The following is a 23,517-nucleotide window of genomic DNA, read 5'->3' as shown; positions in this document are numbered from 1 at the left end:
TTTTCCTCCTGAACCTCTTCTGACCTTGCTCTAAAATCAGCAGCAAACAGGAAAGAAGCCTGGGAGGGAGGTGTTTCTTCCTGCTCCAGTGATGTGGTGAGGGCAGCTGATCCCTGCCTGGACAGAGCTGGCTCCTCCAGCCTTTGTCCGACCTAGAGGGGGGTGCCAGTCTTGGGTACTCTCAGGACCAGCACCAAAGCATGGGACATCTGTGCCACAGAGTCTCCTGGTTGTTTAGGGTGTTGTGGGCCTGAGAGGTGCTGCTGGCTGCTGGGATTGGCATGGAGGGCAGGAGAGTCTGCCACACTGTGCTGTGGGAACTGAACCCCCATGGAAAGCAGGGCAGACATTCTGACATGGGAATTGCACCCCAGCATCTCTGGAGAGCCCTGTGACAAAGCCCTGGCTGAACTCCTCCAAGGCTTTGGATATTCAGGATACAAAGTAGGGACTTTTGAGCAAGGAAACCCTTTTCCCAGTGGCTCTTGGGTCTTGGAGGGTGCCCACAGGCATGCCACGGGATTACATGCTGTGGGAAGCCTACAGCAAAGCCACGGTGGTTTTATATATACATAAATATAACTATATATATTTACTGTATTTGTATATACTTATATTTAAACCCAAGCAATGCAGAAGCGAGCGGCAGTGGTTGTGAGCATCAGCTGCCCACGGCTTTGTGCCTGCCCGCAGTGGAGCCAGCAGGGATGGGGCGAGGGGCTGTGCATCCCCCACCCAGCCTCGGGGGCGGCTCAGGGCCGGCGGTGCGTTCGGCAGGGCGGTGTGTGCTCCCGGGCGTGTGCTCGGCCCTAGGAGCCGCCGGGAGCGGGGTCTCCAAGGGAAGTGATCCGGAGAGGGGCTGCAGGGGGGGTTTGCAGTGTGTTCCCCTCCCTTCCACCCGTGCCTCGGTTTCCCTAAGGAAGCGGTGGGGAGGGAAGAATAGGGACCGAAGTGTGCTGTGCTCCTGGAGTAGCCGGTGCTGGTGGGGCTCCTTCCCTCCAAGGGGGTCAGGCATCCTCCCGTGTCCTCCCATCCTCCGTCCCCTTGAGTCACGCCGGGGCTGCGGCGCTGGGCAGTGATGTCAGCCCGCGGGCAGGGGAAGCGGGGGAGGAGACTCTGCCCGGGGGAGCCCTCCGGCCGCGGCCCCCGCACTCGGGAGGACAGACGGACGGCATGAGAGAGCAACCACCAGCCGGGACGCTGAGCCCAGCCCGAGGGGGATGTGCTGGCGCAGCACGCCATGAATGGCAAACCGAAAGGTACCGAGCACCGGCAGCTCCAGGGCTCCCCAGCAAACGGCGATAATTTGGGGACCCCCAGCTGTTTGAGGCTCCCGGGGTGATGCGGCTGGGCTCAGGCGGGGTTTTTTGGGGCGAGGAATTTTCTTGAGAGGAAAGCTCTCCCTGACAGGGACACCAAGGACATATGCACCCGCCACCTGCAAGGGACACGGTTGTCACCGTGGCTTGTGATGATGCTGTGTCAGGACAGGGTGTCCGTGCAGCACAGGACCCCCTGGCTGCCTGATCTTGCTGTTGCCTACACTGAGATCCGGGATGGGCTCTGTATCTCAAAGGAGAGGGGCCACAGCTACCAGCTGCTCTGGGGTGATGCACCCCTGATGACACAGCAGCCCCCGATGCCATGGCAGCACAGTTTTCCTCGACAAACTGGGGGTTTTTTCCCCCTCGTGCCCCCATGTCTGAGGAGGACAAACAGCCCATCTCCATGTCAAGCATCCCTGGCATGGTGGCCCCAGGGGACCTGGGCAGAACAGAGGGCCTTGGGGTTGCTTTTGTGCACTTGGAGCAAGTTGGTCTGGGCAGGATGTGTAGGGGCAGCTACTGGTACCCAACAGAAGACCCTGGAGATGAGGTGGTTAGGGGGAAGGTGGCATGTGGGACCTCCACAAGATGATGCCAGTCCCAGGAGGATCCTTCTAGAGGATCCCAGCACTTCTGAGAGGGATCACAGCCCACTCAGGAGCGGAGTCTGCTGCCCGTGGCCAGGATGCAGCCCCGTCTCACAGGGTATGGAGATGAGTGGTGTCCACGGGGATCCTGACTGGCTCAGTTTGTGCCTTTGGTGGTGGGGGACTCACTTCACCAGGACCTGGGCTGGTTCCCAGCAGCCATCCTAGAGGACACATCGGGCTTGAGCTTTGCCAGCTTCTGGGAAACCCCCTCTCCCAGTAGTGGTCGCTTCCCTTCGTTACGGCTTGGGTTTGCATCTCCTTCTGGCTGGAGACAGGGAGCCCATGGGATGAGTGGCCAGGTCGGGGGCTGTGAGCCCCCCCAAGGAACTGGCTGTGAGTGTCTGCCTGTGCCGTGCCCTGCCCTTCCGCAGGGATACTCCGCGGGGTAAATAAGCACTTCCTCCAATTCTTCCCATTCGCAGCTCCTTCCCTTTCCTGCTGCCCTCCCACTTGGCCCAAGGAGCCAGCAGCCTCCCATGGCCGCTGATATCAGCGCCATGTCCCTGCTGCCATGGGGCTGACAGCACCCAGCACCCATCCAACCCAAACTGCCGAGAGCAGCCAGCGCCCAAACAACCAAATCCACCATTCCCTGTTCCGGTGGGGGCTGTGACCTTTTGGCTGGGACTTTCTCTCCGAGTGAGTCACAGGAGCCGGGATACCATTCACTGACTCATCTCTGATTCCCAAAAGCCCCCAGTCCCTCTCCTTGCTCAGCACGGGGAGAAGCCAGGGCTGTCCTGCCTTCCTGGAGGAGAGGCAGAGCGTGGAGAGGTCAGGGAAGAGGCGGCTCTCAGGCTCCTTGTGACCAAGGCGGCATGACTTCAGTCCCCGGATGCTCCCATCCTCTGTGCTGCGGGGGGATGAGGAGTGATGGGAGGGAAGAACTGCTCCAGCCCACGCTGGGAGCCGGCCAAGGGCCGTCCCGGGGCCGGAAGGGGCCGGCGGGGGCCGGGGTAGTGCCTGGGCTGGGGCAGCGGGGCCGCAGCTGTGCAAACACGGATGCAGCGGCTGCTCCGGGGGGAGCCGAGCCAGCGGGCCGAGTTCACAGGCTCCCAAGGTCATCCCCGCCGTGCGCCCAAGTTTCACCCAAAGGTGCTGGGGCGGGGCGTGGCAGGACCCCCCACTTGCCGCAGACACCACAGGCGGGATGGATGGTCCTGTGGCCATGGTGGCCTCCCGCACTGAGGGACGCTGGTGCCCTGCTGTGCCCCGAGGACGGCCGCAGTGCCATCAGTGCAGGGACCACAGCCCACCCACCCCCTCGGGGGCCCGAGGTGCTGCTGGTGGCGAGTGGTGCTGCAGTGTGCTGGGTTGGCCACCCTGGGCATGGGTGGCCTTCAGTGAGTGACATCCCTGGCAGTGCTGGTCACAGCACCCCCAGTTCGCAGGGCTGCAGGGCCGGGGACTCAGGGGGAGCCAGTTTGGGGCGTCTCCGACCAGGGCAGTGTTGATAAACCCGCCGGAGCGACCTGAGGCTGGTGTCTGAGTGTCGGAAACAGAAACCAGCTGGGACCAACCCAGCCGGTCGGACTGCCCCCTCCGCTGCTCAGACCAGCATTCTTGGGATCCCAATCATCTCCAGAGCACCGGGCGTCGAGAGAGGAGCCAGCGGCCGGGCTGGAGAGCCCCGGGGTGGGCTCCAGCACCCCGCGCTGTGCTGCCCGCTCAGCTGCTCGCTGTCCTTTTGGCCGCTGCCCACGGGCAGTGCTGGCCAAGGACGGACAGAGGGACACACTCCCAGGATTGCGTTTCCTACGCTGGAAGATCTGGAGGCAGTCTGTGGCGCGGAAAAGGTGAAAAGCTTGATCGAGAGGCAGGTTTGTTAGCACTGAGCCCTAACTAAGGGCGGGGGGTGGTTGGGCTTGCTGGGGCTGAAACTTTGGGGCAGGACCTCTTCTGCTCAGGAGAGAGAAAGGATGTGCTTTAGCCCATAGCAGGGGCATGTGTGTGCTGGTGCTCTGCTGGTGCCAGCCTCATGGTAAGCCTGTCACTGGGCTCACCAACCTGGGCAAGATATGATGCTCAGAGGTCCCTTCCAAGCGTGCCCCAGGCTCTCCTCCCTGCGGGGGCTGGCTGTGCTGCTGGTACCAGGTACCTCTTATCTCGGTAATGTCAGGAATGCACTATGCTGGGGATTTTTCCTCCTCTGTGAGCCAAGCCCAAGAGTGCCAGGAACAGAGACCCCACATCCTGCCTGCCCGGCATGTAGGCAGTGCTGCCCTTTGGCACCCGGCTGGCTGCCTGCCAGTGCTGGGCTGGAGCATCCTTGGGGCTCCTGGAGCATCACTCCTGCAGAGCAGGGGTAGGGTGTCCCCCTCCTCCAAGGGGGCTTGGAGTCCTGGCACAGGATCTTGGTTGCCAGGCCTGGGGATGCAGGGTGCCACGGTGCGTTGTTGTGGATGTTTGGGGAGAGCCAGGTCCAGGGCTGGAGTGCAGGGATGTGGTCCTGTCAGCAGCCACTGCTCCCTGTGCCAGTGAGGGAGCCTCCAGTGCTTTGGAGCAGGACCCAGCATGGCAAAAATGTCTGCTGGAGCCTCTGAGGTGCCTGGGCAAGTGGCTGCAGATTGCTCTGCCTGCTGGGGAGTTGTGCTGGGGCATCAGTCCCCTCCAGCACATGCAGCATCCTTCTCCCCCATCCAGCATCCTCCTCCCCTTGATGCTCTCAGCATCCTTCTCTCCTTTGACAGCCTCAGTGTCCTTCCCCACTGCGGGCTCCTGCCTGGGAAACCCTCCTTAGAGGTCCTTCTGTGTTCCAAAATGGCAGTGTGGGCTGGAGAAGGATGGGTTAGCAGGACTGTCCTCACCCTGAACTGTGACCTGCCCCACACATGAGAGCCTTGTCCTATGGGTGGTGGGTGCTCTCCCTATGGCTGAGCCACTGCAGCACCCAGCTGGGAAGCAAGCATGGGTGCCACAGGCGCTCCTCACTCAGTGGGGAGCAGATTAAAGAGCCCTGCAGAGGGTAATCTGCCCAGGCCTGCAGGTCAGCCGGGCTGCCAGGGATTACAGCTCTTCATAATGAGCTTAATTGGGACAGTGTTGTCCTGGAAAATGGAGGGACTGGCACCCAGATAACGCGGTGTCTGTGGGACCCACCGAGTGGCTCTGTGGTGTGGGCTGGGACACGAGTCCCAAGGGGGAACCAGATGGACCTGCTGCCTCCTGGCTCCACTGGGATAGAGGTGAGTGGTGGTGGTGGATAGCTTTGGCTGCAAATGGCTCCGGCACATCCTGGGGCTGCAAATCCTTGGCCCGAACCTAGTGTGTGGGGTGGTGAGGGGCACAGTGCTGGGGGAAGCCCACCAGTGCCTGAGTGGGTGTGAGCCATGTGGGACCAGGCCAAGCTGGGTCCTGGGCATGGGGAAGGAGTGGGGATGGTGGTGGAAGCACCAGCAGTGTCTGTGTCCCTGTCGTGTTCACTGTCGGCCATGCTGGAGACAGGAGGAAAGGCAAAGTGAGCTCCTTAGGATGGAGGGAGCTGGTTCTGGCTCAGTCTGTCAGCCAGAGAAGCTGTGCAGCCCTGGGGTCCTGCCTGGCTGTCCCTGGTGGGGGGTGTGACTGCCAGGCACTGTATGGGCTCATCCCCAGCAGCTGCCACAGCTCTGCTCAGGGCTGGGACAGAGGGACTGACCTGCCATCAGTGGTGACCAGAATGAAGTGGAGCGTCCTGCATTCTGCTCCTCCATGGCTGCCCTGTGGTCTGGGCTCCTCCCTGTGCTCAAAGTGGTACTGCTGAGGGTGGCAGGGCCAGGAGCCCTGTTCTCCCCTGCACTTGCCTTGTCCTTTGGGCTGCCCTCCCCAAGCTGCAGCCCTGGCCAGGGCTACAGGAATGGTTCCTGTAGGAGCCAGGTCCAGGCCCTGATACTCAGAAATCTGCTCCATCCTCAGTTGGCATCAACTGCATTGGCTGTGATGGGGACAGGCAGGCAGGTCACAGCAGTGGTTTCAAGGCTTCTGACACTGTCACCGCCAGGAGCAGAGGACGGGGTGCAGCAGCCATGGGGCTGGACACGTGTGGCCTGCACAGACTTTCCAGGGTCTGGCAGGGAATGGCTCAGCCTTCCCCCACACAGAGCTCCTGGCAAAGCTGGGAACTTGCCAAAGTACTTTTTTGTCCTTGGGTTTCCCTCCTGGTTGCTGTAGTGAGCGGAAGCAAGTGAGGAGACAGTGAAGGGCTGGGCAGCCGGGTCCAGCCCTGTGCCTTTCCTGCCCCTGAAGCAGGGTGGCACGGGTGACAACGGATATGGGACAAGGTGGGCTTCAAGAGGAGGTGTCTGGGCTTGGGGACCATGTCAAATTTGCCATGGACATGTCTGGGAAAAGCCATGATAGGCACCAGGCATCAGCCCCTTTCTGTAACTCCCATAGGGCCAACCTGGGACATATCTGGGTGTGTCCACTGAGAGCTCCCAGTGGTGTGCCCACTGAGAGCTCCACTTCACCAAGGGCAGTATCTCTGGGAGTAGCATGGGATCTGTGTCCCAGTACCAGGAACACCAGGACTGAGAGAGTGGGAAGTCTCCCAACCCATGGTCCGTGGGTGCCATTCTCAGTCCTGTCTGCATATGTGTCCTCACCCTGCTGGTGGTGACCCTGATGTCTCATTGTCCCCAGGGCGGCCCTCCAGGTCACACTCAACGATGTCACTGTCTGTGCGCCCGCAGCGCCGAGTCCTCGTCACCAAGATCAATAGGAGCCAGTCCTTTGCCGGAGTGAACTCATCGGCCGACCGGCCCTTCAGGTAGGAGATGGGTGCTCATGCTGCCTGCCACGAGGAATGGGGACAGGCCTGGGCTTTGTGGTGCATCCTGAGGCTCCTTCCTATCCAGCTGTCCCAGCATCTCCCTCAGGGATCTTTTTGGTAGCCAGGGGCTGTTGCACAGGGGGCTGCAGGGAACATTGAGGCCATATCCAGGCCCATCATCCCAGCCTTTTGCCATGTCATGTCCCAGGTGGGGTGAGGACCCTGCAGCCCTGTGTTTGCTGCCATGAAAGCACAGAGGGGGCAGGTGTAGCTCACCTCATTTTTCAACCAGCTCTTAAGACTTTCCCTGTGATTATCTCATAATGTTTAATGGGTGCAGCAGAGCTGGGGTGGCTTTGAAGTGTCTTGAAGGCCTTGACATCCTGTGGCAGCCAGTTTCAGGGTTGAGTGCTGGTGTGAATCAGGGTTTCCTCAGGGCCACCTCAAACCTACCATTTGAAAGGTTTTGCCAGCTGCCCACCAGCTGTAGTGTGAGGAGCAGCTGTGCCCTGCTCCTTCTTCTCCATCCACTGGTGATGTTATGGTCCCTTCATACCCTTCCTCCTCCTCTCTGCAGCATCCCCACATGCTGCACTTCCCCACCAACCCTCTCTGTACCATCCTTAGTTCCTGACTACCGTCTTGCAGGTAGTTCTTGGGTAGCAGGCAGAGCCTCCCTGTGCTCTGACCTCCCACCCTGCTCAACTTTGTCCCCAGGTCCTGTCCAGCCTCTGGGTCAAGTGACACTTTCCAGGTCACCAGCACATTGCTGGATTTGTGGGTACCAGAGGGGCCCCTTAGAGACAGAGAAGAGGGAGGAGTTCTAGATGCCTGCAGCCAAGTGGTTGCTGGGGAGATGCTCGTGGGAGATGCCTCCAGGGACCACGGAGGATGGGAAGAAGAAAGAATGGTGGAAATTAGGTGTTTACCCATCGCTTGGGATGAGGCCAAGACATTCATTTCCCCACTGATGATTCGGGGAAGTTTTTTGGTCACTTCTGTGAAGAGCAGCACAGGATGGGAGGTACAGCCTGAGGCTGGGAAATGAGGAGCCCACGGTGTCTCCTGGGCACTGGTGGCGTGACGGTGCTTTGGAAGGAGGAAGGGAAGAGCCAGTGTGAGTGAGGCGTTGCTGGCTGGGCTGGGGAGTGACTCCATTGCACAAGGCAGGAAGGGTGGTGTTCGGGTCCCAGCGCTGGGTCGACATCCCGCGGGTTGGCTGGGGGAGGCAGCTCCATCCAGCAGGTTTGGTGACATCTGGAGAGGCATAGCATCAGTGAGCACGTCCCTGCCCCATGTCACTGTGCTGGGTGATGAGGTGACAGGGCTGCTGGTCCTCACGATGCTTCTGTGCTGGATTGGGATCCTTGTCTGACCCTGGAAGCACAAGGTGGCATATTTCACCCTCCCAGAGGGAGCAAGTCTATGCCCCTGGCAACCTGGGTGCTGAGATGGAGCCAAGCATGGCCCCTTTAGAGGCCAGCCAGGGCTGGAGATGTCACCATGTACCCTCCAGGAATTCAGTTTGACTCCAAATGGTGCCATCTTCCTTTGCCTTGTCTCCCCCCAGCTGGCACCAGGGATCCCCCACCTCAGCAGAGGCTACACCAAGGCCAAACTCTTGGACCCCACTGGGATGGTGTTACCTTCCTGTTCTTCTCCATCTTCTTTTGTGGTTTCTAGTTGTCTTTCCCATGGCTTTGGGGCAGCCAAATGCATTGCTGGGGGCTGCAGGCATGTGGTGCAGGCAGCACTGCCCAGTCTCATGGCTCTGTGTCTTCCAGCCCTGCCGGGTGCTTAGAAAGACTGCCAGGGAGTCCTGGGAGGGGCAGGCAGGTCCCAGTGGACTTGGCCTCCATGCCAGAGATCGCCCTCATCTTGAGACAGGGTGCCTGGCTGGTTGGGGCACCCAGAAGGACACTGGTGCTATGTGCTGATCCCAGCCTCTCTCCCCAGGAATCTCTCCCCTTTCACCCCCACTGTTTCCCGCAAGACTGGCTCCAGGGTCAGTAGGATGTTCTCAATGTCCCACAAGTCCCCACCACCCAAGGTGCCTCAGCCCAACCGCCTGGACGAGGTGTATGAAGCTCTCAAGAAGGGCCTGACGTAAGTGCTGGGTGGATGGAGGTGGGGAGCTCCTGAGGGGCATGGGGACAGCTTGTGACATGGCTTAGGGTTGGCAGCTTTCTGCTCTCACCAGGCAGGGACATGCCAGATCTCTTGGGCACATTGCCTTGGGGTCCCAGATTGGGCAAGGTCCCACATCCCACCACATCCCATGTAGAGGCATATATGGATTCCCACACCGGTGTGCTGGATCAGAGACTGGGGATGTGTTGCCACCTGTGCTGGGTGGGTGTGGGCTATGGGGAGCAGGAGCCCTGGACACAGCATCCCAACCTGACCCCCATGATGTGGTTGCCCCCAGAGCCTACCTGGAGGTGCACCAGCTGGAACTGGAGAAGCTCAGCACACAGATCCGTGAGTCCAAGAGGAATTCGCGCCTGGTGAGTGCCACTTAGGGGAAGCCCTATGGGGAATGGTGCTCCGGGTAGATAGCTGGGGTTGTGGGCACAGTTGTAATAACTCATGGTCCATCTGTGCCTGGGGCAGAGCCTGTTTCTGTGGTGTTGTAGGGGCCAGCCCAGGCTCTGGTGTTTGGGGCTCCCATCCCTCTGTTATGCACTCTCCAGCCCTGGCTGGGTGCTGCGTATCCCACTGCCGTGCTATGGGTGGTGGGTGCCATGTGCTGGGTCTTCTTTGGGTGGGCAGAGCTGGCTTTGTGCTGTGTCTTATCCCTCTCATCTTTCCTCCAGGGCTTTCTCTACGATCTGGATAAGGTAAGCGGGATCAGTGTCTCATCCCCCTTGTATTCCCCTTCCTTGTATCTGGGATGTGCTACTGCTAGCCTTTCTCTGCTAGCACTGCCCTGATGTCCTGTCCCCTGGGAAGGAGAGGATATGGAGCTCTGCAGGCAGGGTGGTCCAGGTGGGCAGGGAATGAAGTAGAGATGATCTTGTAACCCCTTTCAGGTAAACAGAAGCTGTTGTTAGTGAGTGCAGGCCTTGGGTTAGCTCACAGTCTGGGAAAAAAAGCATTCTGGAGCCTGGCTTGGCTCCTGGAGGACCTTCTGGTGCCTGGGAGTCTGGAGGAGGCTGCAGCACATGGGTGCCTCTCGCTGGCTGCCACCCTGCAGCTCCCTGCAACTCCCAGGACCTGCTCCAGCCTCAGTGGGGACACAGAGGCCACATCCTGACCTGTAGCTCCTCCATGGAGGGGCTGCACTGCTGCTCACACCATCTCCTCTGCTTTTCCAGCAAGTGAAGTCAATCGAGCGGTTCCTGCGTCGCCTGGAGTTTCATGCCAGCAAGGTGAGAGCTAGGGCAGTGCTGAGGTGGCCATGCTGTCCCCAGCCCTGCACCCCACTGCAGCTCTGGCCTGTCCTTGCAGATAGATGAGCTGTATGAGGCTTACTGCATCCAGCGGCGGCTCCGTGATGGAGCCCACAACATGGTCAAGGCTTACAGCACAGGCTCGCCAGGCAGCCGGGAGGCACGCGAGAGCCTGGCTGAGGCCAGCAAGGGCTACAAGGAGTACACGGAGGTGAGGCAACTGGCTGGGGTGGGCTGGCACGGTGCTGAGTCCATGGGTGGCTGCTCATGGGTCTTGTCCATCCGTCTGTCTGTTCCCAGAACATGTGTCTCTTGGAGAATGAGCTGGAGAGCCAGCTGGGCGAGTTCCACGTCCGGATGAAAGGTACCATGTCCTGCTCCATCACTATCCTGCTGCCTGCCTGCCTGCCTGCCTGCTGCCTGCTGACGCTCCTCTGCCTTCTCTTGCAGGACTGGCAGGCTTTGCCCGGCTTTGTGCTGGTGACCAGTATGAGGTTGGTGGGACCATATGGGTTGGGTTCTGCTTTTCCTCTTCCCTATTGTCCTAGGGGTGTCACAGGGGTGTAGGTGGGTGCTGGCATGGAGGGCATCTTGCAGGGTGGTGGTGGGTGGCATGGGTCCATGGCCATGCCTAGGGACATACAGAGAGCACCCATCACCCTGGGGTTGTGTCTCCCCCATACCCATATCTCTGCATCCCCAGATCTTCATGAAGTACGGACGGCAGCGGTGGAAGCTGCGAGGGCGCATCGAGGTGAACAGCAAGCAGGTGTGGGACAGCGAAGAAATGGTTTTCTTGCCTCTCGTCACAGAGTTCCTCTCCATCAAGGTACAGTGTATAAAAGGACAGGGATGGGGTGGGCCAGCTATCCCCCTGCATCATAGTCATTTAGGTTAGAAAAGACCTCTGTGATCATCAAGTCCAACTGTTAACCCAGAACTGCCAATCCCACCATTAAACTGTGTCCCCAGGTGCCACATCCACATGTTTTCTGAACATTTTCAGGGATGGTGATTCCACCATTTCCCAGGGCCTCCTTCCAGCACCTCACCGGAACATGACCCTCACTGGGCCATGGTTTCATTTCCTCCTCCTCTTTCTCTCCTCCTTCTTCAGGTGACAGAGCTAAAGAGCCTGGCCAACCATGTTGTGGTGGGCAATGTGTCCTGCGAGACCAAGGACCTTTTTGCGGCTCTGCCCCAGGTAGTGGCTGTGGATATCAATGACCTGGGCACTCTCAAACTCAGCCTGGAGGTGACCTGGAAGTGAGTACCTCAGCAGGCATTGCTGGTAGCACAAGGCAGTGCAGGGGATGCCCAGCAAGGGATGACCCACCCCAGGCTGTCTCCCATCCCCAAACTGGGCTGTAATTATAGAAAACCAGAGCTGGTCTGGAGGGGGTAGTGGTGTCTTGGGACCCCCTGGGCTGGTGCATGCTCCTCACCTCCCTGCTGTCCTCCCCAGCCCCTTCGACAAGGATGACCAGCCCTCGGCAGCCAGCAGTGTCAACAAGGCTTCCACGGTGAACAAGAGGTTCTCCACCTACAACCAGAGTCCACCTGACACACCATCCCTGCGGGAACAGGCATTCTATGTAAGTGTGCTCCAGGCAGGGCTGCTCAGGAGACATGGCCAGTGGAGGGTTCCACACAGGGATGTGCCTAGGCAACGTCTCAGAGGGTGGCACAGCTCAGGGATGGGTAGGCAGCTCCTTCCTCTCCAGCCATCCCACCAGGACTCCCCAGTACCGGCACCTGCTCCTCCCTCCCACGTTCACAGCTCCTCTTCTCTCTGCCCAAGAGCCCGGAGCGGGCGGCTGACAAGCGTGGTTGGTCCTTGCTGGACATCTTTCGGGAGACACTCTTCGAGAAGCTGTCTCAGAGCTGCTCCTGCGGCGATGTCTCCTCGGCCGAGCTCGGGAGATGGCCGCAGCAGGGCCGTGTAAGTGTGGGGCTGGAGCAGGCCAGTAGCTTAGCCCAGCCCTGTGGCCATCCCGCAGTAGCTGTAGCCACTCCTTGTCTCCTACTCACTATCCCTCGCTGATGCCCGAAGGCCTGATGCTGCCAGGCTGGGTCTGGCTGGTCCTGCAGAGCTAGGGGAGCCTGGGTTCACCCCTGTACAAGAGCTGGGCACTAGTGAGTAGACAGCTTCTCTGTGTCCCTGTGCTGGTGGCATGGGTGTGGTACTGGTGATGGTGCTGGTGAGATGGTGCTGGTGTGACAGTGCTGGTGTGGCACTGATGTGATGCTGTCATGGTGCTGGTGTGACTAACCTGGAATCAGTTCAGTTCTGGTGAGCCACAAAATTGGTCTGGTGGCCGGTGCTGTCCCCACCAGCTGGTGCTGGAGCTGTTGCTGTCCTTGCAGCTATGGTGGTTGGTGTCCTTGGCTCCATGTCTTGGAGCATGGATGTTGGCATCCCACTGTGCTAGGAGTCTGCTGGCATCCCAAGGCTCCAAGACGTATAGGGCTGTTCATGGGGAGCTGGATTGCCTAGTGGCATTGGGTGAGATCCAGTGCTGGAATCTGCCAGGTGTTTGCTGACCATCCTGCTGTGCCAACAGAGCCATGGCAGCCTCAGTGCCCTCCAGCTCAGATCAATCCTGCCCCTACTTGACATGCAGACAGCTGGAGGAGATGGGGCCTTAGGAGCAGGGTTTCAGCTGACACCATTCTCCCCCTCTCCAGAACATGCTGCGGCGCCAAGAGGAGCTGGAGAACGGCACAGCCTGGTCCATCTCCTCTGAGTCCTCGGATGACTCCTCCAGCCCCCAGCTGTCCAGCAGCGCCCGCCATACCACACACAAGCCCATCGTGCAGCCTGAGGTGCAGGCCTCCGCCCCCGCCATCGAGATCTCCTTCTCCCAGCAACCAGAGGAGGCTGACGCTGTGCTTGGGGCCAGTGGCAGCAGTGTCCCCTCTGCTGGGAGCCAGCCGGAGGAGACAAGTAGCCGTAAGAAGGAGACAGTGGCCAACGGGCATGTGCCCTACTCCCGGACTCTGAGCCACATCAGCGAGGCCAGTGTGGATGCCACAATGGAGGTCAAGACTGCGGAGAGCCCTTGGGAACCTGCGCCCAGCACAGAGAACTCAGGGATGGATGAGCAAAATGCACACCCTCTCCCCGGTGCTGTGGTGGCAGCTGCTGTGGCAGGGCAGGACAGGGCCACTGAGGCCAAGCCCCGCGCCTCCGTGGCGTGGGCCACCTCCTGTGAGGAGGAGGCTGGCAGTGCAGAGCCAGTGCAGAGCCAGGCGCCAGCACAGAGTGACTATGGCACCGGGATCCCCACAGCACTGGCACAAGCCTCTGCAGAAGAGAGGCCCATGTCAACCCCACCACTGCCCACTAGCACCCCTGAGGTGCCACGGGGGAAGATGGTGGATTCAGGTCTGGAGGAGGCAATTGGCCTCCTGGGCTCAGCTCTGGATGACTATCGGGGACAGTTCCCGGAGCTGCAGCCCCTCGAACGGGAGCTCAAACGTCTGGAGGAGATGCTGCTGGTGAGGGGCTCTCAGCAGTGTCATGGGGTGAGGGTGACAGGGTCATTCTGGCTGGCAGTGCCTGGGGATGATGGGGCAGGGCAAGCCATGGTGGCAGTGCTCAGAGAAAATGGAGACAAGACGATCCCTGCTGGCAGTGCCCAGGGATGATGGGGATGGGGCCATCCATGATGGCATAGCCTGATAATGCAGGTGGCAGGGCTATTTTGGCTGGTGAGCCAGGATTCAACTCCACCATGCCTTCCTCCACAGCAGAAGCAAGGTGTCTTCCTCAGCCGAGCCTCCAGCATCAGCCTGACAGTGGAGCATGCGCTGGAGAGCTTCAGCTTCCTCAACACCTCTGACATGGAGGACTCAGAGGGCTCTGAGGAGGAGCCTCTTCAAGATGAGAGGTACACAGTGGGGCTCATGGCATGGGGCACAGGGCAGGAGATGGCCTTGGGGCAGTTGGAATGGGGGATGTTCAAGGGTGCCCAAGCATATTTAGACCTGTTCATCACAGCTTAGGGAAAGTCCAGGTCAAGAACCAGCAGTAACTGGTCATCCTGGTGGCACAATGTCACCCTGCAGCTCTCCATGAGGGGTGGGCTGGAGGCAGCCCCTGTGCCCCTGGGACTTGTCCTCTGCCCTGTGGATGGGGAAGAGCCAGGTTCAGGTGTCCTGTGCTGATCCACTGCCTTGATCTCTCCTTGGCTTGCAGGAGAGCTGGCAGACCTCTGCGCAGCACCAGGGCCCCCAGCGCTGGTGAGATGGGAGCAGATGACACTGGAATGTGCAGTGGTTCTGAGGCCAGCACTGACCCCATGAGTACTGGCAATGAGTTCCTCGATAAGGCTCTGGTGCTTCACCTCAACAACTGCAACCGCCTGCTGCTGGTGAGGACCAGAGTGGGATATGGCAGCAGGGGACACCCGGGGGTGGGCTGTATGTATCCCCTTGAAGAGGGTCTTGCTGCAGCCTGGAGGCTGTGATGTGGGCAGTGAGCTCATCCCTGAAGTCCCTGGTTTGGCTGTGCCTTGCAGAAACTGGGCACCTTTGGTCCCCTGCGGTGCCAGGAGATGTATGCCCTGGACAGGCTGCTGCGGGAGTCACAGGTGCTGGAGATTGTGTGCCAGCTGACGGAGGAGCGCGCAGGAGCAGCCAGCTCAGCTGCTGATGGTAAAGAAACATAGCTGAGGGGACCCTCTGTGCCATCCTGGAGGCTGTGTGAAGCCTGTATCCCCAGTGCTGGGCAGTGAGGGACCATGCCAGACAGAGGGCAGCTGTCACCCACCTGCTGCCATGGCCTTGGGGAGGTTTGACACTGCCTGTTCCCACAGTGGTGCAGTTCTCGACACGGAAGGAGGGTGTGCTGCCCCTTTGGGACCTCTGTGTGGAAGCGCCCAATGTCTACACCTGCCCCGTGGAGCGGTTCCTGCAGGTTCTCAGTGCCCAGTATGCAGCTCCCATCAGTGAGCAGCACTCCGGTTTGGCCGATGCTGGTGAGTGGGTGCCCAGGGCTGTTCAGGGAGTTGCCAGCCTCACTCAGTGACCATGAGTGGGAGGATATGGGTGCCAGGATCTCCACAGAGGGGTGACCGTGGCTGCTGCAGACCGTAATCCTGATTCTTTCCCACAGTGTGTGTGAAACTGGTGGAGGACGTGCTGAATCGGCGGCTGCCCCGGCGGCCTGGCAGTGCCCAGAGCGAGCAGGTCACCATCTTCCAGTACTGGAGCCACTTTGAGTCGCTCGGTGCCCTGGTTCTTGACACCTACATGATGGAGCTGGCAGAGGAAGGTGGGTGTCCTCCCACCCTCCTTAAGTGCTGGGATGGGGTGCCATAGTATCACCATAGTGATTGATCACCTGCAGCAGTGCCATGACCATTCTGGGGCATCACCCAGAGGTTCAGCCATCCTTGGGGTGCGCAAGTCAGTCTGATCCAGAGTGCAGCCCAGTCCCATGCTGCCTTCCCATATCCTTGCTGTGGGTCCCCAATTCCTTGGGGGGCAATTCCATGCATTGGCACCTTGTGTGGGGCCCCCTCTGCCCAGCATGGATCCCAGGTGCCCAGGGATGGGTGGCAGGGGTGTGCCACTCCCCACACCTTGGATGGTTTCCCGCAGCACTGCTGGCACAGAACCTCAACTCGGATGACCAGGACGTGGTGCTGCGTGCCCTGAAGCGCATGCCCGAGGGCCACCTGAAGAAGGAGGGACTGAAGGCACTGAGCCTGCTCCTTGTGGAGGGCAACAGCAAGGTGGTGAGCGCCGTGTCAGCCCAGCTTCGCAGCCTGGCAGAAAACCCCCGCTTCCGCCAACGGGTATGTGGTACATGATGAAGCCAGGGATGATGTGGGCTGGTGCCACAGCCCCTGGGGTGCTGCCCCTCCTCTGCTACAGATGGTGGCACTGACTCCCCCATCTTCCCCAGGCTCTCGTGTGCTTCCTGGAGCAGCTGGAGGATGAGGAGGTGCAGACACGTGTGGCAGGGTGTGCGGCGCTGGGCTGCTTGAAGGTGAGGGATGTGGGGAGGAGGCGGCAGGACCTCCAGAGGAAGAGGAAACCCATGTGTCGGTGACTCTCAACACACCTGCACAGCCTCCTGCTCCTGGGAGAGAAGAGCTGGAGATGCCCTAAATGTGCTGTAGCAGCAGGCAGGGGCAGAGAAAGAAGGAAAATGAGGAGAAAAAGAAAGGATGAGGGGCTTTTCTGCACTATGGGGCCTGCAGCGCCTTGTGCTATCTTCCTCATCTGACTGTGTTTCTGCTCCAGCCCTGAGAGCTAAAACTCATCTTGTCCCTTCTTCTGCAGGCCAAGGAGAGCATCGAGCAGCTGGTTTACCTGTGCCAAACAGACAAAGAGCCTGTGCGGGAGGCAGCCAAGCAGAGCCTGATGCTGTGTGGTGAGTGTCCTGCTGTTTCTCTGCTTGCTCCCCACCCACAGTCTCGAGTGGCATCTCCTGGTGCCAGCAGTGCCCATGGGAGATGGGGCTCCATGGCTACTCCACGCACTCTGGTTCATCATGCCCCAAGCTCTGCCAGGCAAGAGAAAGCTGGCAGCGAGGGCCAGGCATCCTGTAGCCACAGCACTAAGCCTGGTTGTTATTTATTATTTGCTAGATGGCCCTGAGAGAACCATCTGAGTGTGTCTCTAGGCCTCCAGATCGCGGCAGCTGCTGCACAGGTTGGGACACGTGAGCTGTCCTCGTACCCCTTGTCCCTGCTCTGGCCGCTTTGCTCACGAATGTCTCTGTCTTAGAGCCTGTCAGCTGTGTCACATTTTGGAGTCTGTGTGTCTTGACTGTTGATAGTGCACATCCCACTGGCACCCTGACACATGTAGATGCCTTGTGTCTTATGTCCCAGCAGATTGTCCATGTCACCATCTCTTGCTGGGGATGGCCGCTGCAGGCAGATTTGCAGGCAAAGACCTCAGAGTGAGCCTGTAGCATGGATGTGTGTATCCCTGTGTATGCCTGGGGGTCCTGGGGAAATCTTTGGACCCCCATGACAGTGCATGCAGATGTGCACAGTTGTTGGAACCACCAGAGCTGGCACAGCCCTGAGCTCTGGTACCTTGGGCCCAAGTGAGGCTCTCCACAAGCCAACACTCCTGCAGCCCAAACACAGGTTATCCCTGCCTCACCTGGGCAGCTGAGAACAGGATTTGCAATCTCTGAATCAGAAGCTCTGGGGACTTTTGATCCAGGTCTCAGCTGGGATCCCAGGGTGTGCTATAGAGAACAAGAGAGGTTTCCATGCTGTGGCCATAGCACGGAGGCTCAGCTCTACCAGGTGTTAGGCATGTTTCCCTGGAAAGGTCGGGGTAGGTGGGCAGGGGACAGAACTTCTGCAGTTTGTGTCACTGATTGTGGCATGTACTTGCAGGGGAAGATGGTAAATCAGCTCACCGGCGACTGGAGGAGACCCTGGATAGCCTCCCGCGGATCTTTGCACCAGCCAGCATGGCCAGTACAGCTTTCTGAGACCCACGCGCACCCACCTGCCATCCCTGAGGGCAAAGGCACTGCTGGGCCACCCGGGCTTGCACGGACTGGGGACCCGGCAGCACACCACAGTATTACCCCGCCCGCCGGCAGCTCGCCACGGCCGCACACTGCCTTACGGAGCACCGCTTCCCTGTCCCCTGCCACCGCCCCACGGGTGCCGCCTCCGCACCTCTGGGCAGGGGCTCGCTGCACATCCCACCCTCTGATCGCTATTTAAAGTACCCGGGGAGCCCACCCTTCCTGCCCCCCTTGTCCACTACAGCTGCCAGGACTGGGGTGGCAGGAGAGGTACCGGATTTCTCTGCCTCCTCTTGCCTTCCTCTTGCTTGAGGGCACGCGCCCTGTCCCGGAAGGACCTGCACTTTGGAAACCTCGCTGTTTCTTTCCAGGAGCTGCCAGGGCCATGGGGACTGCTGCCCTCTGCCACCTGGAGTCCCCAGGACTTAAATAAAATGAAATATGAGATATTAATATATTCTGCTGGCGTTTCTTCTTTCCAGCTCCACGTGCTCCTGTCCCTCCCCTGCTTGTGGCTGTAGGGAGTGTAGTGAGATGTGGCCTCAGCCCAGAGCCTTTCCTGGCCTGTTGGGAAGTGCTGTGGAGGGCAGGGGCAGGAGGAGCGATAGAGGGACAGACAGACGGATGGACAGAAGCTGCCACCTTTTTTGTTTGTTTTGTTTTATTTTATTTTTTATTTACAGATTTTTGCAGAAAAACAAAAGCAAAAAATTCTTTTCTATAATGTCTCTATAAATCTATATATAATGTAATTACAGAGAATGACTAATTTTGATTTTAAAGCAGAAATAAAAACCTTTAAAGAGTGTCGGTGTCGCTGTAAGGGTGTTTCTTTGTCCTCAGTGCCCTGGGACAGGGCAAGTTGGGTGTCAGCATAGCTGCCTGGAGGGTGACAGAGGATGTAATGGGAAATAATTGTGATTTTTGGCTCTGCAACTCAGCCAGATGTTGCCAAAATTTGGCTGCTGGGCGTGGGATGCATCACCCAAGGTGGTACAAGGTGGCCACACAGGATGAGAGCCACCAAAATCAGGGCTGCCCCAGGAATGGAAACAGCCCTGTGTGTGTGTGTGTGTGTGCGTGTATATCCACACATTCTCCATCTCCAGCTGCTGTTGGTTATCTAGGCCTTGACTTCCAGTTTGGACTGGTAAGGACCCATGTCCAGCACTGGAAGCAGATTGCAGCAGCTCTGGTGACCAGGCCATGTTCCCAAATGTCCCCACACCGGATGGGTGTGACAGGGAATGCTAAAACACCCTGTGAGCTGCTCTGTCTCACTGGCTGTGCCTTGTCCCAGGATATCCGCTGTCCCCACCTCACACAGGGACACACCACTGGGCTGGAAGGGAGGCTGCTCTCTGTGACTCCTTTTGCTGCTTGTCCCTCACCAACTTCCCTGAGGCTGGAGGTTTTTTTGGAGGTTTTTGTTCCCCTCTTGTGCAGCTCCTCAGCACCAATGAGCTGCTGGATTGTTGGAAGCTTACTGAGAAGGAAGGACTGTTTCCTCTGGCTCTCCCAGGAACTTTGCCCTCTTGGTGGCTGTGACAGCATAGTGCAGCAGCATGGTGTGGGCCACCTCCCTGACACTCACAACACAATTGGTTCTCACTGCTTTGATTAAATTTCCTGAGTTCAGTGGCCTTGGCAGTATGTGGCTGGTGACATGGAGCCTTCCACCCCACCGAGGAGGAGGCGGCATCAGGCTACAAAGTGCACGGCAGAGTGTTGGTCTTGTGCCACCTCCCAACCAGGCTGGGCAGAAAGGGGGGGATCCTGAATATTTCTGCCCGCATCATGAAGTAGGGCTGCTGGGGCCTTGCTCCTGCATCCCTGCGTGGTGTCACCGTGGGTCTGGGGGCCCCCAGAACTGCTCCCCCCCCTCTCTGTGATGTGTCTTTTTTGATGGTGATTTTTTTTTAAGCTTGTATCATTTGCCTTTCTCTTCTCAAACCCCACACATCACATTCTGCTGGTTTAAATCCCTGAACATCCACCATGATGATACACCTGGGGAAAAATAACTCCATGCACCAGTACCTGATGGGGGCCAACCTGCTGGGAAGCAGCTCTGCAGAGAAGGACCAGGGAGTCTTGGTGGACAAGAAGCTGTCCCTTAGCCAGCAGTATGCCCTGGGGACTAAGAAGACCACTGGTATCCTGGGATGCATTAGGAACAGCATTGGCAGCAGGTCAAGGGAGCTGATCCTGCCTGTCCAGCCCTAGTGAGGCAACATGTCATGTGCTGTGTCCAGTTATGGGCTCCTCAGTACAAGAGAAACATGGAGTTCTTGGAGCAGATCCAACCGAGGAATACAAAGATGATTAAGGAATTGGAGCATCTCTCTCACAAGGAAAGACTGAGGAAGCTGAAGCTGTTCAGCCTCGCGAAGTTTCCACTGAGAGAGGACCTCATCAATGTCTGTCAGTATCTGCAGGGAGGGTGCCAGAGGATGGATCAGGCTCTGCTCAGCAGTGCCCAGCAACAGGACAAGAGGCAACAGGCAGAAACTAATGCACAGGAAATTCCACATGAAAATGAGGAAGAACTTCACTGTGCAGGTGACCATACAAAGGAACAGGTTGCCCAGAGAGACTGTGGAGTCTCCCTTACATGAAGTGTTAAAAACCATTTTGACACAATCCTGTCAATGCCCTCTAGGATAACTGTACTTGAGCAGAGAGGTTGGACCAGATGATCCATAGTGGTTCCTTCCAACCTTACTAGTCTGTGATTCTTTACCCCCTGCCAGGTATTAACAGACATGGACAAGAAGCCCCCTTCCAAGCCTTCATTTTTCCAGCTCTCATGACAGCTGCTCCAATCCCTTAATCATCTTAGTGGCCCGTATGGTCCTGGGAAGAGAGTAGTTTAGACCCCAAAGGCAGCAGAGGCAGGGACATCTCCCCAGTCCTGCCAGCCACCAGTGCCAGAGCAGGGGCACTGCCATCACCAGTAGAGCTGGGGATTTATAGTCCCCAGGCCAAGCAAGGCCCATCTATCAGTGCTTCCCATGGTTTCTAAGCATATCCCAAGGATTTACAGCCTTCACTTCCTTCTTCCTCACTGTAGCAGAGCTTTTGGGGGCTGGCTTAGGCAGAATGTAGCATGTCATGGTGCATGTGGTCCCTTCTGGAACACCCCCTCAGCATAACCACTTCTGGATGCAGTTTTATCTGCAGATGGGATTGTGGGGAGGTGTAACTAGGGGACACTGCTGCATTACTCGTCCCTTAGCCTTCATCCACCTGCTTTGGGGGCTGGATGAGCTCCAGGAGGGAAGCACAGTGCTTTTCCCAAAGCACTGCATCACACTGTCAGCTTTGGGCTGCAAGAGATGAGGGATGTAGGTCCCAGCTGGCATATGCAACTGCAGACCAGAGCACCTGAGAGGTGGAAGGTGGCCCAGCCCTCTCACACATTAGATCTCTTTTGCCCTTTCAATAAGTGCTGAAAAATAAAACCAGCCCAGTGCTCTAGTGGCCAAAGCCATGAATTTAATTCACTCACCTACCTGGATGTTCTCCTTGCCCTGCAAAAACCTTGTCCCCTCCCTGCAGCACAATTCCACTTTCCAAGATAAGCTACACCTTGACTGTAGAGATCAGAGCAGGAAAGCAGACTTCTGTCAGGGTAGGCAGGGAACTGCAGGCCAGCACAAAATTACTCTGCTCCTGGAATTGCAAGCAATAATCCCGTTATTTATGTGGCTGTAAGAACATGTGGGGAAAAAACCTCAAATAGATTAACTTAGGAATCTATTGCCCAGCCCCTTGCTGTGAATGGGTCTATGCTGGTATTGCCAAAAACCTCTGCCCTATTGACACCACCAGGTCACCTGGAATTGCAGGACTGCCATTTTCAAGGACCGAACTTCAAACAAAAGTTCTTGATTATTGGACCTCTCAGCTTCATGGGTGAACTCCCTGAGAGCCACTTTCACAGCACACAGGGACAGACACACCAGTGCAGAGCACGTTTTGCGGCAGCATTTGTTATTTCAAAGGAGACAGTGTGCCAGCACCGTGTTTGTCAGCCAAATCTGTGTCAGCACTTAAAACATCCCCCTCCTGTACGGACGTGCTTGTGCTCAGCAGCTACTTGCTTTTCTTGTAGGAGCTGCAGCCCGTGGGAGGGTGTCTGTGTCACAGTTATATTATCCATGTGCTCTGGCTTGGGGAAGATGTTCCTTTTCCTCGCTTACTGCTGGTTTTGCTTTTTTCAATTTCTTTTAATTGGAAGGGTGCATATGGATTCTGGAGCACTCTGTGGTATCGCTTTTTACCTGCTAGTTTCAGGAAAGTGTCCTGAGGAGCCCCTGAAGACCATCAGCACAATGTTCCCTCCTCATGCACAGCATCTGGGCTGGTGCAGCTGCCCGTTTGACACCAAGAGCAGGCACCAGCTATAATGACCCCAAGGAGACACTGCCACTTTGTGGCAGCACAAACCTCCTATCAGTCATTCTATTAGAAACCACTTAAATATTGATGCAAAGTCATTTTTGGGGGTTGCAGTTTATGACTCTCCATTCTGAGCAATCTTAAAGTTGGACCTCCCACCTTTTCCCAGGCTTGCGGGAAATCATGTTTCCAAGGCACTCACTGGGGCACTTAGAGATGACTGGAACAGCTAAGCAGCCTCAGCTGAACCACAGCAAAGCAACAGCCTCCCTGTGAGCACTGACGTGTTCCTTGCAGGGCTGTCAGGCACATCTGTATGGGCTTGTTCTCCAAGGACCACTCCTGGAGCAACAGCCGGGGCCTTGTTTCATAGAGAGACCAAATAGTGCTTCAGGCAGCCTTCAAAATTTAATTTAATGCTCTCAAGCTCAACTACTGTCTTCCTTAGAGCTGATTTAGAGTGGTGACTCCTGAAGGATTGTGCAAGTGATGCAAGAGCAGAGCTGGAATGAGGAGGGTGAGCCCACCGGGGGCCTCAGCAAGGTAGTCGGGAGCTCCTTGGCTTCCGTTCTTTCCATTCTGCTCATGAGCAAGGCGTCTCTGGGAAAGGCCTCGCTCAGGCAACTTTTCTAGATGGAGCATCTGCCTCTGGGTGTCTAATTTGGACAGGCTCGGAGACTGATATTCAGGAGCACTCACAGTTAGGACTGAAGCTGGGGATTTGAATTCCCTGCAAATCAGCTCAAAAGCGCCTCCAAGTGAGGAAACCCAGGATCAGTAGGGCAGACCCCCGCACTCGCTGGTGGATGGTCGGGGACATTTCTGGCAGGAGAGGTCCAGGAATAGGTGCTTGCCAGGAAAAAAACTTCTGCTTCCTAAGCAGAGACATTCCTACTAGAAAGATGCGACCGTCTGCCATGGAATGGCTCAAACAAAAGGCAAAAGGATCATTAGCACCCATTTACACCCTGCCCTGGGCGAGTATTCAAAGCAGTTTTACACACAGGCACTGCTCCTCTCCATTTTGATTCGTGCCTGAGCTAAATTTTGAGCTTAAAGCAGGATTCGTGGCTACAGACGAAAGATATGCCTTTCTCCCAAAAATTGCAGCATGAGAATTGATGGCTTGACAGTTAAGAATGTACGTGATTTTTTTAAAAACTCACACTACAGAAATGTTCTGAGCAGATTCTTCGTGCTGTGCTGACTTAATTTTCTTCTACACCAACTCATTTAGTGGCTAAACGGAAGGCCATGGATATGTGGGGGGTTTTTTTTATTTATTTTAGCAAATCTTTTGATTGTCCAACACTGGACTCAAAGATCCTTGTAAGCATCCTTCAAATTTTGAATATTCTGTTTCAATGATTCAAACTTCTCATGCAGTGAAGACCCCGGAGCTCACGGTTGTGGGCTACACCGTCACCTCTCATAATTAATGGGCACTTTTTTTACCATTGCTTTGTAGGTAATTTATTTCTCCTTCAGC

The 23,517-nt window shown here is 57.3% G+C and overlaps 1 protein-coding gene across 6 annotated transcripts in view; it reads left to right on the top strand.

Moving 5' to 3' along the window:
- Window positions 1–18,675, top strand: part of RIPOR1 (RHO family interacting cell polarization regulator 1) — a 31,968-nt gene extending 13,293 nt beyond the window's left edge. For 3 of the 6 annotated variants that reach the window (XM_083870257.1, XM_083870254.1, XM_083870258.1), the window contains 21 exons: window positions 6,593–6,719; window positions 8,679–8,828; window positions 9,151–9,229; window positions 9,539–9,562; window positions 10,040–10,093; window positions 10,173–10,325; window positions 10,415–10,478; window positions 10,565–10,608; window positions 10,818–10,943; window positions 11,232–11,380; window positions 11,580–11,709; window positions 12,803–13,615; window positions 13,868–14,007; window positions 14,316–14,490; window positions 14,638–14,773; window positions 14,935–15,096; window positions 15,234–15,392; window positions 15,722–15,918; window positions 16,029–16,112; window positions 16,409–16,499; window positions 17,485–18,675. In XM_083870257.1, the coding sequence (XP_083726383.1) occupies window positions 6,619–6,719; window positions 8,679–8,828; window positions 9,151–9,229; window positions 9,539–9,562; window positions 10,040–10,093; window positions 10,173–10,325; window positions 10,415–10,478; window positions 10,565–10,608; window positions 10,818–10,943; window positions 11,232–11,380; window positions 11,580–11,709; window positions 12,803–13,615; window positions 13,868–14,007; window positions 14,316–14,490; window positions 14,638–14,773; window positions 14,935–15,096; window positions 15,234–15,392; window positions 15,722–15,918; window positions 16,029–16,112; window positions 16,409–16,499; window positions 17,485–17,582 (3,129 nt within the window). In that variant the 5' untranslated portion in view covers window positions 6,593–6,618 and the 3' untranslated portion in view covers window positions 17,583–18,675. Of the gene's footprint in view, window positions 1–1,148; window positions 1,260–3,702; window positions 3,772–6,592; window positions 6,720–8,678; window positions 8,829–9,150; window positions 9,230–9,538; window positions 9,563–10,039; window positions 10,094–10,172; window positions 10,326–10,414; window positions 10,479–10,564; window positions 10,609–10,817; window positions 10,944–11,231; window positions 11,381–11,579; window positions 11,710–12,802; window positions 13,616–13,867; window positions 14,008–14,315; window positions 14,491–14,637; window positions 14,774–14,934; window positions 15,097–15,233; window positions 15,393–15,721; window positions 15,919–16,028; window positions 16,113–16,408; window positions 16,500–16,716; window positions 16,781–17,484 lie in introns of those variants that run through there. The other 3 variants (XM_083870256.1, XM_083870255.1, XM_083870259.1) reach the window with 3 other exon arrangements.
- Window positions 18,676–23,517: the final 4,842 nt, after the last annotated feature.

The sequence above is a fragment of the Zosterops lateralis genome, assembly GCF_965231275.1.
Source record: "Zosterops lateralis genome assembly, chromosome: 12".
Classification (NCBI taxonomy): Eukaryota; Metazoa; Chordata; class Aves; order Passeriformes; family Zosteropidae; genus Zosterops; species Zosterops lateralis.
Note: the sequence above shows the minus strand (reverse complement) of the source record. Positions and strands in the feature narration are given on the sequence as shown.